Source organism: Corythoichthys intestinalis, chromosome 8 (assembly GCF_030265065.1).
Source record: "Corythoichthys intestinalis isolate RoL2023-P3 chromosome 8, ASM3026506v1, whole genome shotgun sequence".
NCBI classification, from domain to species: domain Eukaryota; kingdom Metazoa; phylum Chordata; class Actinopteri; order Syngnathiformes; family Syngnathidae; genus Corythoichthys; species Corythoichthys intestinalis.
Window position 1 is genome coordinate 51,326,008 of NC_080402.1, and position 12,987 is coordinate 51,338,994.

The 12,987-nt window shown below is 46.1% G+C and overlaps 1 protein-coding gene across 2 annotated transcripts in view; it reads right to left on the bottom strand.

Annotated features, from left to right (window-relative positions):
* Nucleotides 1–12,987, bottom strand: part of LOC130920244 (sodium/potassium/calcium exchanger 3-like) — an 88,126-nt gene that overhangs the window by 58,795 nt on the left and 16,344 nt on the right. For both annotated transcript variants that reach the window (XM_057843309.1, XM_057843308.1), the window contains exon 2: nucleotides 9,863–9,973. In XM_057843309.1, the coding sequence (XP_057699292.1) occupies nucleotides 9,863–9,973 (111 nt within the window). The remainder of the gene's footprint in view (nucleotides 1–9,862; nucleotides 9,974–12,987) is intronic.

Sequence of the window (12,987 nt, forward strand, 5' to 3'; positions counted from 1 at the left end):
AATCTTGGGGTCTTGTTCACGAGTGAGGGTAGGACGGAGCGGGAGATTGAAAGGCGGATCAGTGCAGCGTCTGTAGTGATGCGGACTCTGCACCGGTCCGTTGTGGTGAAGAAGGAGCTGAGCCAAAAGGCGAAGCTCTCGATTTACCAGTCGATCCACGTTCCTACACTCACCTATGGTCACGAGCTGTGGGTCGTGACCGAAAGAACAAGATCCCGGATACAAGCGGCCGAAATGAGTTTCCTCCGCAGGGTGTCCGGGCTCTCCCTTAGAGATAGGGTGAGAATCCCGGTCATCCGGGAGGGGCTTGGTGTCGAGCCGTTACTCCTCTGCGTTGAGAGGAGCCAGTTGAGGTGGCTCGGGCATCTGGTTGGAGGCCTCCTGGACGCCTCCCTGGAGAGGTGTTCCGGGCATGTCCCACCGGCGGGAGGCCCCGGGGTCGACCCAGGACACGCTGGAGAGACTATGTCGCTCGGCTGGCCTGGGAACGCCTTGGAATCCCGCCAGAGGAGCTGGCTGAAGTGGCTGGGGAGAGGGAAGTCTGGGCTTCCCTGCTAAAGCTGCTGCCCCCGCGACCCGAGCCCGGACTAAGCGGAAAATAATGGATGGATGGATGGATGGATGGATCTAGTCAAACTAATACATCCATAGATTAATCGGTTACTTAAATAATCGATTGCTGCAGCCCTAGTCTAAATGAAAATGCAGTATTCAGTATAGCTCACTATTTACGCACTATTTGCCATAAGTCGTCTGAAATAGCATGTCAAATACAAATTGTTTCCCGTAACACGCTTTATTTTGAAAATCACATTGGTACTCCTTTTCTAAATTTGCTCCCCACTACGTCAGAATGGAATTGGAAATCGAGAGAAAAATCCGCAGAGAGGTATTTCGGGTTAATGATTGTAATTCTGGTGTAAGACTGTAAAAACAACCTTAATATGGACATTGACGTAACGTTTAAGTTCTTCATGGCATGTCTTGAACCGAATTGTCGTGTCCTAGCATAGCATTTGTTCGTTGCTGACGTCACTGGTTGCAATTTCAGATGAGCACTTCCAAGTATTTTGGAAAGAAATTGTTTAATTAATTGTGCGATTGAGCTATTATAAAAATAATAATTGGTTGCAGCAGTATCACTCACTAAAAAAGCAGCAATGAAGCTACCAAAAAAAAAAAAAAAGTGTGTGTGTGTGTGTGTCTGCTGGGTTAGAGCCGGTTGGAAAGTGGGGGGAAGGAGTGGGGCGCCATTTTTCATTTCGCATACCCTAACAAGAATGGGTAATTGCACCCCTGGGCCAGACCTAAACCCTAGCGAGCTATTGTAGGGCACCCTCGAGCAAAGTTCAAGGAGCACATTACGAATATTCACCTGTAGTGATGTCATGAACTAAAATTAAGCTTAAAGTGTAACTTCAGAATTTTTTACATTAGGCTTAATATTCAAGTTAGCGGGGGTTTAATTAGTTGGTGGAGTGGATTTAAACAAATTCCATGCAGTTTGTTAGCTATTTGTTAGTTCCACGGCTCTGGAGTGGCTAAGCTAGCGCAGGTCAATGGTCCCTTCCTAGCATGCTAATAAAAAAACGATACAGATCCACGAACAGACCCAATATAGTCAAATAAATTCAAAATGCAGATCATTGTTCCAAAACACTCATGCAGCCAAAACATTGTCACACCAAACTGCTTTAATTCATTTCATCCCGCAGGACTATTTTTTTAGATGCGTAATACGACCAAAATAGAAAGGAGTGCTTCGGCCACTTGTGCTCACGCTGCATTCGAGGAAGGTGGGAAGTCGGCCTTGTCCCGCTCGGATGGTACTAGTTGCAACCTCAAAGCGTTCCGAGCGAATGTAAACAGCAAAGATGGCTGATCGCGACAAGTTGTTTTGTATTTTGGCCGTCAAAAGACGTTTTGATCTCCAGCAAACCTGCCTTCTTGTAAGCGGTCAAATACCGGAGGCGTTCTAATGATATTTTTCCAGATTGGAGGTTGGAGACTTCCCACCTTCCTCGAATGAAGCATCAGTCTGCGGAGTTAACTGACAACCGGCAACATGGCAATATGTGCATTTAGAGGCTGTGGAAACAGGCAGAAAAAATTGGCAAAGAAAAAAATTCCCAATGAAGAACGAAGAACAATTTAAAATTGTTACTTGCTGCTGGCTACCACATTAAAAAAATCAGCGGTGAAAAAAAAACAATGTGCTATCACTCCACTCTGCTCCTCCGCAGAGTTGCTGGATTACAATTGTTGCTGTTCATACTGCAATTATTGACATGCAAAGGTAGGTGTAAGACAAGGCCCCAAAACCTTATATAAAGGAATGTTGTTTTTAACCTCATCAACTGACATCAAGCTGCAAGGTAATTGTTTTCAACCTTACCAAGCTGACTCCCAAAACATCGGCAACCTTCCCAAAACATCGGCAACCTTATCAAGCTGACTCCCAAAACATCGGAATATGAACATAACATGTTTTTCTCGTCAACCGTGTGAAACATCTAACCGCACTCGAGCCGTGTGAAACATCTAATACGGGAGGGGAAGTTACGGGGCGCGGTACTTGCTATAAAGAAGCGACGGAGACAAGAACAATCAGAGTCCGCTGTGGGATTACGCGCGGTCGCCCAGCCTTGGTATTTCTTCGCTCACTATTACTGAGGACGCCCGGCTCTCCGTCCTTCAAGCACACGGTAATGAGATTTATGTTATTGCATGTAATCTATGAGCTGAAATACAATTGTTGCTTGTTTGCTTGTACACTTTATACTGTGGGTTAAATAAAATGTGCCGCTTGTTTAACGCAGTGAAGTGTTATTGTTTGCTGTCCATGTAAGTCGCCGACGATCCGCGATCCTGAAGTTAATAATAAGTCATAGCAATTGATTATGAGTTGTGACTATTATATTATTTGATACTGTAATTGATTATAAGCAGTGTCTACTTAAAGAATACTTGTCTGATTGGATATAACAGACAAGTTAACCCATAGTAGCCTGGTGATTGGGTATCAGCCTCGCTACTATTCATTTTCATTGATACTGTGATTGATCATAAGCAGTATCAGAATTGTTTCAAAACAATTATGGCGTCACGGACAGGATCAATAGTATTGATAAATTGATTAGTATTGATTGAAATTGGTCATTGTAATTAAGTAATACTGAGAATTTGTTGTTTGGTAAATTGACTTGAGTAATACTGGGATTGTGTTGTTTTGGGATTTACGTATTACTCGATAAATTGAGTGAACATTCCGGTATATTTTTGGTTTAGCGTTATCAGTAGCGCGGGAAGTGTCGTCGGCGCGCGGGTTCGCGGCCCAGCCAAGCCAGAGAGGTGGGAGTGAATAGCGGGGCGACGCTGAACGACTATAAGACGTTCATGGTGACACTGAACGCTGTCGAACGCGTGAAACGGTATAGCGCGGGGACCGGAAGGGACCGGAAATTTCAAAGTAATACTGAGTGAGACGTAACAGAATAGCGATGTTTCAGAAATTGCGGAATTAATAAACATTGTCTATTAAGCAAAAGTGTGCCTGTTGCTTACTCACTGCGAACCTGGAAAATTTCAAAACAATTTTGGAGTTGTCGGACAGGATTTCCGGAGAACTGCGACTTGGACATGGCTTGTTGTTTGAGTAAAACTTTGGATGAACCCGAAGGGGGTTCTGCTGACTGCGTCTCGGGAGTGCCGGGGTGGGACAGTCGTGAGTATAGAGAAATTGGGAATTCTGCTGACTGCGTCTCGGGAGTGCCGGGGTGGGACAGTCATGAGTATAGAGAAATTGTTAACGCGGAATGGGGGACGCCCTGGTCCGTGGGTTAACATGACAACAGGGGCCAGCCCGACGTCAGTCAAAGATTTACTGACTCAGGTTGTGGTCCGAAAAAGAGCGCCTTTAGGGGGTGTACGAGAAATGAGGTGGATTTGTGTTGACAGTTAGTTCGTCATTGAACTCAAATTGTATGTTTTTATGTTTGGTCTGGTGTGAGCCACTGGTAGAATGTATGGTGATTTTGATTTGTATTTGAAATTGTGCTGTCCTGTATGATAAGTCATTGGGGATGGTTGTTGTTGTATGTGAGGCTGCGTTGCGTCATGATTCTTTTTTGCGAGGCTCATGTGTAATAGTTGAACGTTTATTGTGTGTGTATAATTGTAGTTATTGTCGCGTGACTGATTATGATTTTTTGCGTGGGATCGTGTGTGAATAGCTGACCGTTTACTGCGCAAAATGGGAAGAAGGGAACGTTTTTCAACATGAGGAGTGCGGCCCTTCGGTGGCCCCTATTTGCAACATGGGGTCCTCGACGGCATTCGCTGGGTTTTTGCCCAAATTGATTATAAGGGGAGGTTGTAATTGCAGCTGGGAATATTCCAGCCTTTTCCTTATATTATTTAGGATAAAATTGAGAAACAAATTGGGAAAACAGGTAAAACAAAAATGATTTTGAAATGGAATTTCATTAGAGATAAGAATAGATTATTGAGCTCAAGTGAAACTTATAGAATGTTAAGGATAATTAATTTAATTGTCAACGAGTTCATGGATTAAACTGTGTTTAGACATTTGATTAACTGATTAATCGAATATGACTGAGGGTGGGGACAGCTGCATGCCAGCATCTGCCTGATCAACAGATGACGGTATTCCAGTTCCCGCCCAGAAGTTCAAAACAACAAGGATTATTGATAGTGTTGACAAATTATGTTAATGGGAACAGTGATAAAGTGATTATTCACCTTGATGCGGCTGTAACAGTTGAGGTGTGGTATTGGCAACTTAAGGGTTAATAATGTACACTTACTGTCATGAGTTGTTTTATTGATAACTTGAACACTGTCATGAGTTGCTTTATTGATAACTTGAATTTGACTGTCATGAGTTGCTTTATTGATGATTTGAATTTGAAATTTTTTCTTAAGGAATTTTGAAGATGCGAAATATTGTCTAGGCTTACGGCTTTTGGATCGCATGCTGATGGAATTTGGCTGTCTTTGTTCGGCTGTGATGTCAGTGGCTAATAGACAATTCTAGATTTTGTCGTCACGTGGAATAGTGGCCAATTTTGTAATGAGTGACCATGGCAAAATTTATAATGTATGTAATTACAGTAAATTACAAAAGACGGAATTGAACAATCTGAAGAAAGAAGTGAATATTGGCGCTTCGCCAAGTGGAAATAATTATAACGATTTTGACTACGATTTTGACTTTGCGATGTTAGAAAGAAGATGCTTTTTGTGCCATCAAAGGGTACATTTAGCCAGGGAATGTGAGTGGAAGACATACAGGACAACTTATAAGATTGCAGAAACCGCCGAGTTACCTGTTCGAGCTACTCCGGGTTTACCTAGATCTGGATTGTCACTTAAAGGGGTAACTATACTTGCTGGGGGTTATTGATGCCGATTATCAAGGCGAATTGGGGGTTGTAATATACAATTTGACTTCAGAACCGTTTATTGTGAAATCTGACGGGAAAAATTGATACAAAAATGTGTCTGGTCCGAAGCGTTTGAAATCTCTTCTGCTTCTTCCAGCCTGACAATTGATAATGTGATGTGGAGGCGGTTTATTGGGACATCTACTGGGAGATCGCTACGGCTCTGCATGGTGGAGGATGCTCGGGGAGTCCGGTGTCCAAGGAAGGTCGTCCCTGCTCCTCTGGACCCCCCCCTGCACCCCAGGAGTCAACAATACAGGAAGGGTTCGCAGGGCTCCCATGGTGGCTGCAGGATGCCTCATCACGGTCACGTCTGAAACACCTGTCGGTCGGTCTGTGGGATCTCGACAACAAAACGTGTCACTCACGCAATGGCACTGAGTGGATGACCGAGGTCACGTCTGACCTATGGATCTCGAACAGCACGGAAGTTCGAGGGATCGGATGAATTGCTCCTGTTCCTTTGGATCCCCCTTCTGGTCCCTTTGCCCCCTTGTTTGCCCCCTTGTTTGCCCCCTTTGTCCCCAGATTGAAGAAAACGCACACGGAGATTCACTGGATCGTCTTGTTTCCCCCTTTCCCCACATGTGCCGCACGGAAACAGCGTGCATGGTACGACACCCTTCTGGGTGGAACCGGAACCGTGTTAAGCATCTCTAACACGATTGATGGAGAAGTCACCAGAACTATGTTGTCTAACACCGGAAGTGACATTGCGCACGGTCTCTCGACCGTAGGGCTTTGGATGCCCACATCTATCGCGCCTCATGAAGAAGCGTCGTCTTTATTCTTAGCACAATTGTCATGGGATAAAGGGATGTGGGATGCAACACAAGAAGTATTAACACCTATAATTGATACATGTACACCTTTGACACAATCAGTGATAACTACGAAAATGCACTGGAAAGTTGTATTCCCTGTTTTTCCATCGTGTGCTCGGAGGAAGAGAGAGTGGTATGACACGTTGTTAGGGGGAACGGGAACGTTATTGGGGGTATCCAATACCATTGATAATGAGGTAACGCGATATAAATTAGCTGGAACCGGACAGGGAACTCATGATGCCCTACTAAAAGTAGGAATGTGGCTTCCTAATTCAATAGTGGGACAAAAAGAAAATGCTAAATTATGGCAGGACGTATTTAAATGGGAACTGAATATATGGAACGCCACTAGCAGTGTTTTAACCAACGTGACTAAACAGCTAAACTGGACCACATGTAGCATACAATACCTACATGCACAGGCGCAGAAGGAACGTTTTATACGAACAATGACTACGGGAAATTATCAGGAGTGGCGTACGAGTTGGAATATATCTTCGGAGTTATGGTTACAGTTACATTCGGAATATACGGTTTGTAATGCGACCGAATGTAGGGGATATTGGACACAATACACCGTAACCTCAAACGTTACCGTATGTAAATTCCAGGTATTACCCGTAATAACTGAACTAGGCTATTGGTTTTTGCATGTGGAAGGTGAATGGTTTAATTCGGGAACGAACCAAACCTTTAATACCGATCTTTGCGAAAACACAGATAAAGGACTAGCTTGTAAATTGCATCATGAATTTGTTAATCCTTGCTTAACAAAAGTAGACTTCACCTTATGCGATTGGTCAAGGGAACCTAGTAGGGACATTTTGTGGCAGGTAGGACCACATACCCTTTGTGTGGCCACTGCCCAAAATCACTCCATGTTGCCAACGGTTCCATTTGTAGGATGCCTATGTAATATTCGTTTCTTTCAGTGGGGAAACGGGACGTATTGGTTGACAAATTACACAGTTGCTAGCCGGTTTACGGCTGTGCAATGGGAAGTGTTACGTACACCATGGCAAATCTCTTTGGAGCGTTTCAAATGCGCATTGGAACAATCCACTGAGATAAAAAAATTGATTAAGTCGCATGCGTCCAATGTTTCCCAACTGATGGTATCAACATTGATGGCTAAAGGAGAAATTTTGCATGCTGCTAAAATTATTCAGCAACAATCTGCTCATCATTGGTGGGACATATTTTCAGGATTATCACAAACTGCTAGGGTAACGTTGCTTCCACCAATGATATTGGTCTTAATAGCTATTGCTTTGACTACGCTATGTAATATGGGAATTTGTTGCTATGTCAAACGTCTAGAGGACCAGGTTGCCCGGAAAATATTTCATCAGTTAGAATTATGAGGGTACTGGTAGAAACAATAGACTTAGACGGGGTAGATGCATGCGTAGTAACTATAACTACTGAAGAAGGGGGGCATATCGTGGACTACCAAGATATGAGGGGTGGATTCTTTTATCGCCGTATAGAGCGACACCCTGACCGTGTAAATATGCTTATAGCCGCGGTGTATGAAATAGTAGCCGACCATCATTCATTTGTTTAAACTAATTTGCGGGGGGATCCCTGGTTTCAATGGATTCAGCAAAATTGGAGACATTATGCAGTAGGATTAATAAATTAGAGTTGATTTGGTTTAAAACACCAGGAGTGGAATGTAAGACAAGGCCCCAAAACCTTATATAAAGGAATGTTGTTTTTAACCTCATCAACTGACATCAAGCTGCAAGGTAATTGTTTTCAACCTTACCAAGCTGACTCCCAAAACATCGGCAACCTTCCCAAAACATCGGCAACCTTATCAAGCTGACTCCCAAAACATCGGAATATGAACATAACATGTTTTTCTCGTCAACCGTGTGAAACATCTAACCGCACTCGAGCCGTGTGAAACATCTAATACGGGAGGGGAAGTTACGGGGCGCGGTACTTGCTATAAAGAAGCGACGGAGACAAGAACAATCAGAGTCCGCTGCGGGATTACGCGCGGTCGCCCAGCCTTGGTATTTCTTCGCTCACTATTACTGAGGACGCCCGGCTCTCCGTCCTTCCAGCACACGGTAATGAGATTTATGTTATTGCATGTAATCTATGAGCTGAAATACAATTGTTGCTTGTTTGCTTGTACACTTTATACTGTGGGTTAAATAAAATGTGCCGCTTGTTTAACGCAGTGAAGTGTTATTGTTTGCTGTCCATGTAAGTCGCCGACGATCCGCGATCCTGAAGTTAATAATAAGTCATAGCAATTGATTATGAGTTGTGACTATTATATTATTTGATACTGTAATTGATTATAAGCAGTGTCTACTTAAAGAATACTTGTCTGATTGGATATAACAGACAAGTTAACCCATAGTAGCCTGGTGATTGGGTATCAGCCTCGCTACTATTCATTTTCATTGATACTGTGATTGATCATAAGCAGTATCAGAATTGTTTCAAAACAGTAGGTTTTAATAACTTTGTCCTGAAAACATAGCCAACACAATTGATTGCATGGGTCATCGATGATTTTCATGTGTGCATATGTTGTTGCATAAGTCAGCCCAATTGACTCATGCTAGCTTAGCCACTCCGGAGCCCTGAAACTAACAAATGACTAACAAACTACACGGAATTTGTTGAAATCAACTCCACCGACTAATTAAACCCGAGCTAACTCGAAGATTAATCCTGATGTCAAAAATTCTGAACTTCCCCTGTAACAGGTACAGTCTCTGAGACAGCAGCTGCCAACTTGCATGTGTGTGTGCGTGCACGTCTCAGAGAGATTGAATAGGCCTTGAATTGTAAAAGAATGACTGGTAACCTATTCTGACTAATTCATCATGTGCAAATGGAGCCGTTTGTCTTCCCACAAGAAGTGAGACAAGCTCGCATGCAGCAAATCTGCGCAAAACTACACGGCACGAACATGCACACACACTGCAGATAGTAGGGCAACACCCTCACATTAGTATCAGAAATATTTTTAACAACGAACTCCAGCAAACAGTTCAACTTGCAGCCACAGGCATGAGCAGAGCCACCACATATTTCACAGGGAAGCCATGATTAAGTCATGCCAGCCTCCTTTCCTAAAATGTAATGTTGCCTCGGAGCTGAGCTGTACTGAGGACAACAAATCTTTAACTAGGAGGCTAGATGATATGGGCCTAAATGCCTACACGAGCGTAAGACCCAAGCCAACTGTTAAATATAAAAATTTCAACAAACTAAATTTTCTGGGATGGCAGCAGTGCGGCACAAAGAGAAAACAAGACAAGAGTAGAGGTGGCAGGAGAAAGAGGGAGTGGAAAAACTAGGTAAAGGCAAAGGCAACCTTTTAAGATCAGAAACACTCAGCATAAAAACTGTTGTGACAGCTACAATGTCACCACAGACAGACCTCGTGAAAAATCGAATGCCACTCCAATTTAGGTTTATTCATAATGGTAACTAAAGTGGGACCAGATGAGGTCGAAGGATATAGTACCAGTATGTGTGATAAGCATTTCCTTTTTCTTACCTCCTTCTTGTTGACATTTATCTGTCCATCCTTCTTACCTGGAGAAGTGCAATTATTTTCTGTCTCCATCTCGTCTGTGCTGTTGTCCACTGTATGCAGTAGTTTTCTTGTCTCCCATTTCTCCAGGTGACTAGTATGTCGCTGGGAACCTAGATGATACGTACCAATTAGTCTCCTACTAAAGAGGTGAACAAGATGTTTTAAAGCAGGGGTCCCCAAACTACGGCCCGCGGGCCGATACGGCCCGCCTCCACATTTGGTCCGGCCCCCTGAACAATACCAGAGAGCATTTTGATTTATTATTTTTTTCTTTAATAGTGTTATTTATTTCCTGGCTTTTTTTCTGTGAAGAACCCAGAGAGGGTTATTTGGTTATTATCTATTTAATTAATAATGTTATATTATATTAGATTATATTATATTATATTATATTATATTATATTATATTATATTATATTATATTATATTATATTATATTATATTATATTATATTATCCATCCATCCATCCATTATCTTCCGCTTGTTCCGGGGTCGGGTCGCGGGGGCAGCAGCTTTAACAGGGAAGCCCAGACTTCCCTCTCCCCAGCCACTTCAACCAGCTCCTCCGGCGGGATCCCAAGGCGTTCCCAGGCCAGCCGAGAGACATAGTCTCTCCAGCGTGTCCTGGGTCGTCCCCGGGGCCTCCCGCCGGTGGGACATGCCCGGAACACCTCTCCAGGGAGGCGTCCGGGAGGCATCCGAACCAGATGCCCGAGCCACCTCAGCTGGCTCCTCTCTACGCGGAGGAGTAGCGGCTCGACGCCGAGTCCCTCCCGGATGACCGAGCTTCTCACCCTATCTCTAAGGGAGAGCCCGGACACCCTGCGGAGGAAACTCATTTCGGCCGCTTGTATCCGGGATCTTGTTCTTTCGGTCACGACCCAAAGCTCGTGACCATAGGTGAGGGCAGGAACGTAGATCGACTGGTAAATCGAGAGCTTTGCCTTTCGGCTCAGCTCCTTCTTCACCACTACGGACCGGTGCAGCGTCCGCATTACTGCAGACGCCGCACCGATTCGCCTGTCGATCTCCCGCTCCCTCCTACCGTCACTCGTGAACAAGACCCCAAGATACTTGAACTCCTCCACTTGGGGCAGGATCTCATCCCCGACCCGGAGAGGGCACTCCACCCTTTTCCGACTGAGGACCATGGTCTCGGATTTGGAGGTGCTGATCTTCATCCCAACCGCTTCACACTCAGCTGCGAACCGCTCCAGTGAGAGTTGGAGGTCACGGCTTGATGAAGCCAACAGCACTAAATCATCTGCAAAAAGCAGAGATTCAATGCTGAGGTCACCAAACCGGACCCCCTCAACGCTTCGGCTGCGCCTAGAAATTCTGTCCATAAAAGTTATGAACAAAATCGGTGACAAAGGGCAGCCTTGGCGGAGTCCAACCCTCACTGGGAACGAATTCGACTTACTGCCGGCAATGCGGACCAGACTCTGACACCGGTCGTACAGGGACCGAACAGCCCTTACCAAGGGGCTCGGTACCCCGTACTCCCGGAGCACCCTCCACAGGATTCCCCTAGGCACACGGTCGAACGCCTTCTCCAAATCCACAAAACACATGTAGACTGGTTGGGCGAACTCCCATGCACCCTCGAGGACCCTGCTGAGGGTGTAGAGCTGGTCCACTGTTCCACGGCCGGGACGAAAACCACACTGCTCCTCCTGAATCCGAGATTCGACTTCCCGACGGACCCTCCTCTCCAGCACCCCTGAATAGACTTTACCGGGGAGGCTGAGGAGTGTGATTCCTCTATAATTGGAACACACCCTCCGGTCCCCCTTTTTAAAAAGGGGGACCACCACCCCGGTCTGCCAATCCAGAGGCACTGTCCCCGATGTCCACGCGATGTTGAAGAGGCGTGTCAGCCATGACAGCCCTACAACATCCAGAGCCTTTAGGAACTCCGGGCAGATCTCATCCACCCCCGGGGCCTTGCCACCAAGGAGCTTACCAACCGCCTCAGTGACTTCAACCCCAGAGATCGAAGAGCCCACCTCAGAGTCCCCAGACTCTGCTTCCTCAAAGGAAGGCGTGTCGGTGGAATTGAGGAGGGCTTCGAAGTATTCTCTCCACCGACTCACGACGTCCCGAGTCGAGGTCAGCAGTACACCATCTTCACTATACACAGTGTTAATAGTGCACTGCTTTCCTCTCCTCAGACGCCGGATGGTGGACCAGAATTTCCTCGAAGCCATCCGGAAGTCGTTTTCCATGGCCTCACCGAACTCCTCCCATGTCCGAGTTTTTGCCTCGGCGACTGCCGAGGCCGCAGTCCGCTTGGCCAGCCGGTACCTGTCAGCTGCCTCCGGAGTCCCACAGGCCAAAAAGGCCCGATAGGCCTCCTTCTTCAGCTTGACGGCATCCCTTACCACTGGTGTCCACCAGCGGGTTCGGGGATTGCCGCCACGACAGGCACCAACCACCTTACGGCCACAGCTCTGATCGGCCGCCTCAACAATGGAGGTGCGGAACATGGCCCACTCGGACTCAATGTCCCCCACCTCCCCCGGAACAAGGGAGAAGTTCTGCCGGAGGTGGGTGTTGAAACTCTTTCTGACAGGGGATTCTGCCAGACGTTCCCAGCAGACCCTCACAATACGTTTGGGCCTGCCAGGTCTGGCCAGCATCTTCCCCCGCCATCGGAGCCAACACACCACCAGGTGGTGATCGGTTGACAGCTCCGCCCCTCTCTTCACCCGAGTGTCCAAAACATGCGGCCGCAAGTCCGATGACACGATTACGAAGTCGATCATCGAACTGCGGCCTAGGGTGTCCTGGTGCCAAGTGCACATATGGACACCCCTATGTTTGAACATGGTGTTCGTTATAGACAAACCGTGACGAGCACAGAAGTCCAATAACAGAACACCACTCGGGTTCTGATCGGGGGGGCCGTTCCTCCCAATCACGCCCCTCCAGGTCTCACTGTCATTGCCCACGTGAGCGTTGAAGTCCCCCAGTAGAACGAGGGAGTCCCCAGAGGGGGTGCTCTCTAGCACACCCTCCAAGGACTCCAAAAAGGGTGGGTATTCTGAACTGCTGTTCGGTGCATAAGCACAAACAACAGTTAGAACCCGTCCCCCCACCCGAAGGCGGAGGGAGGCTACC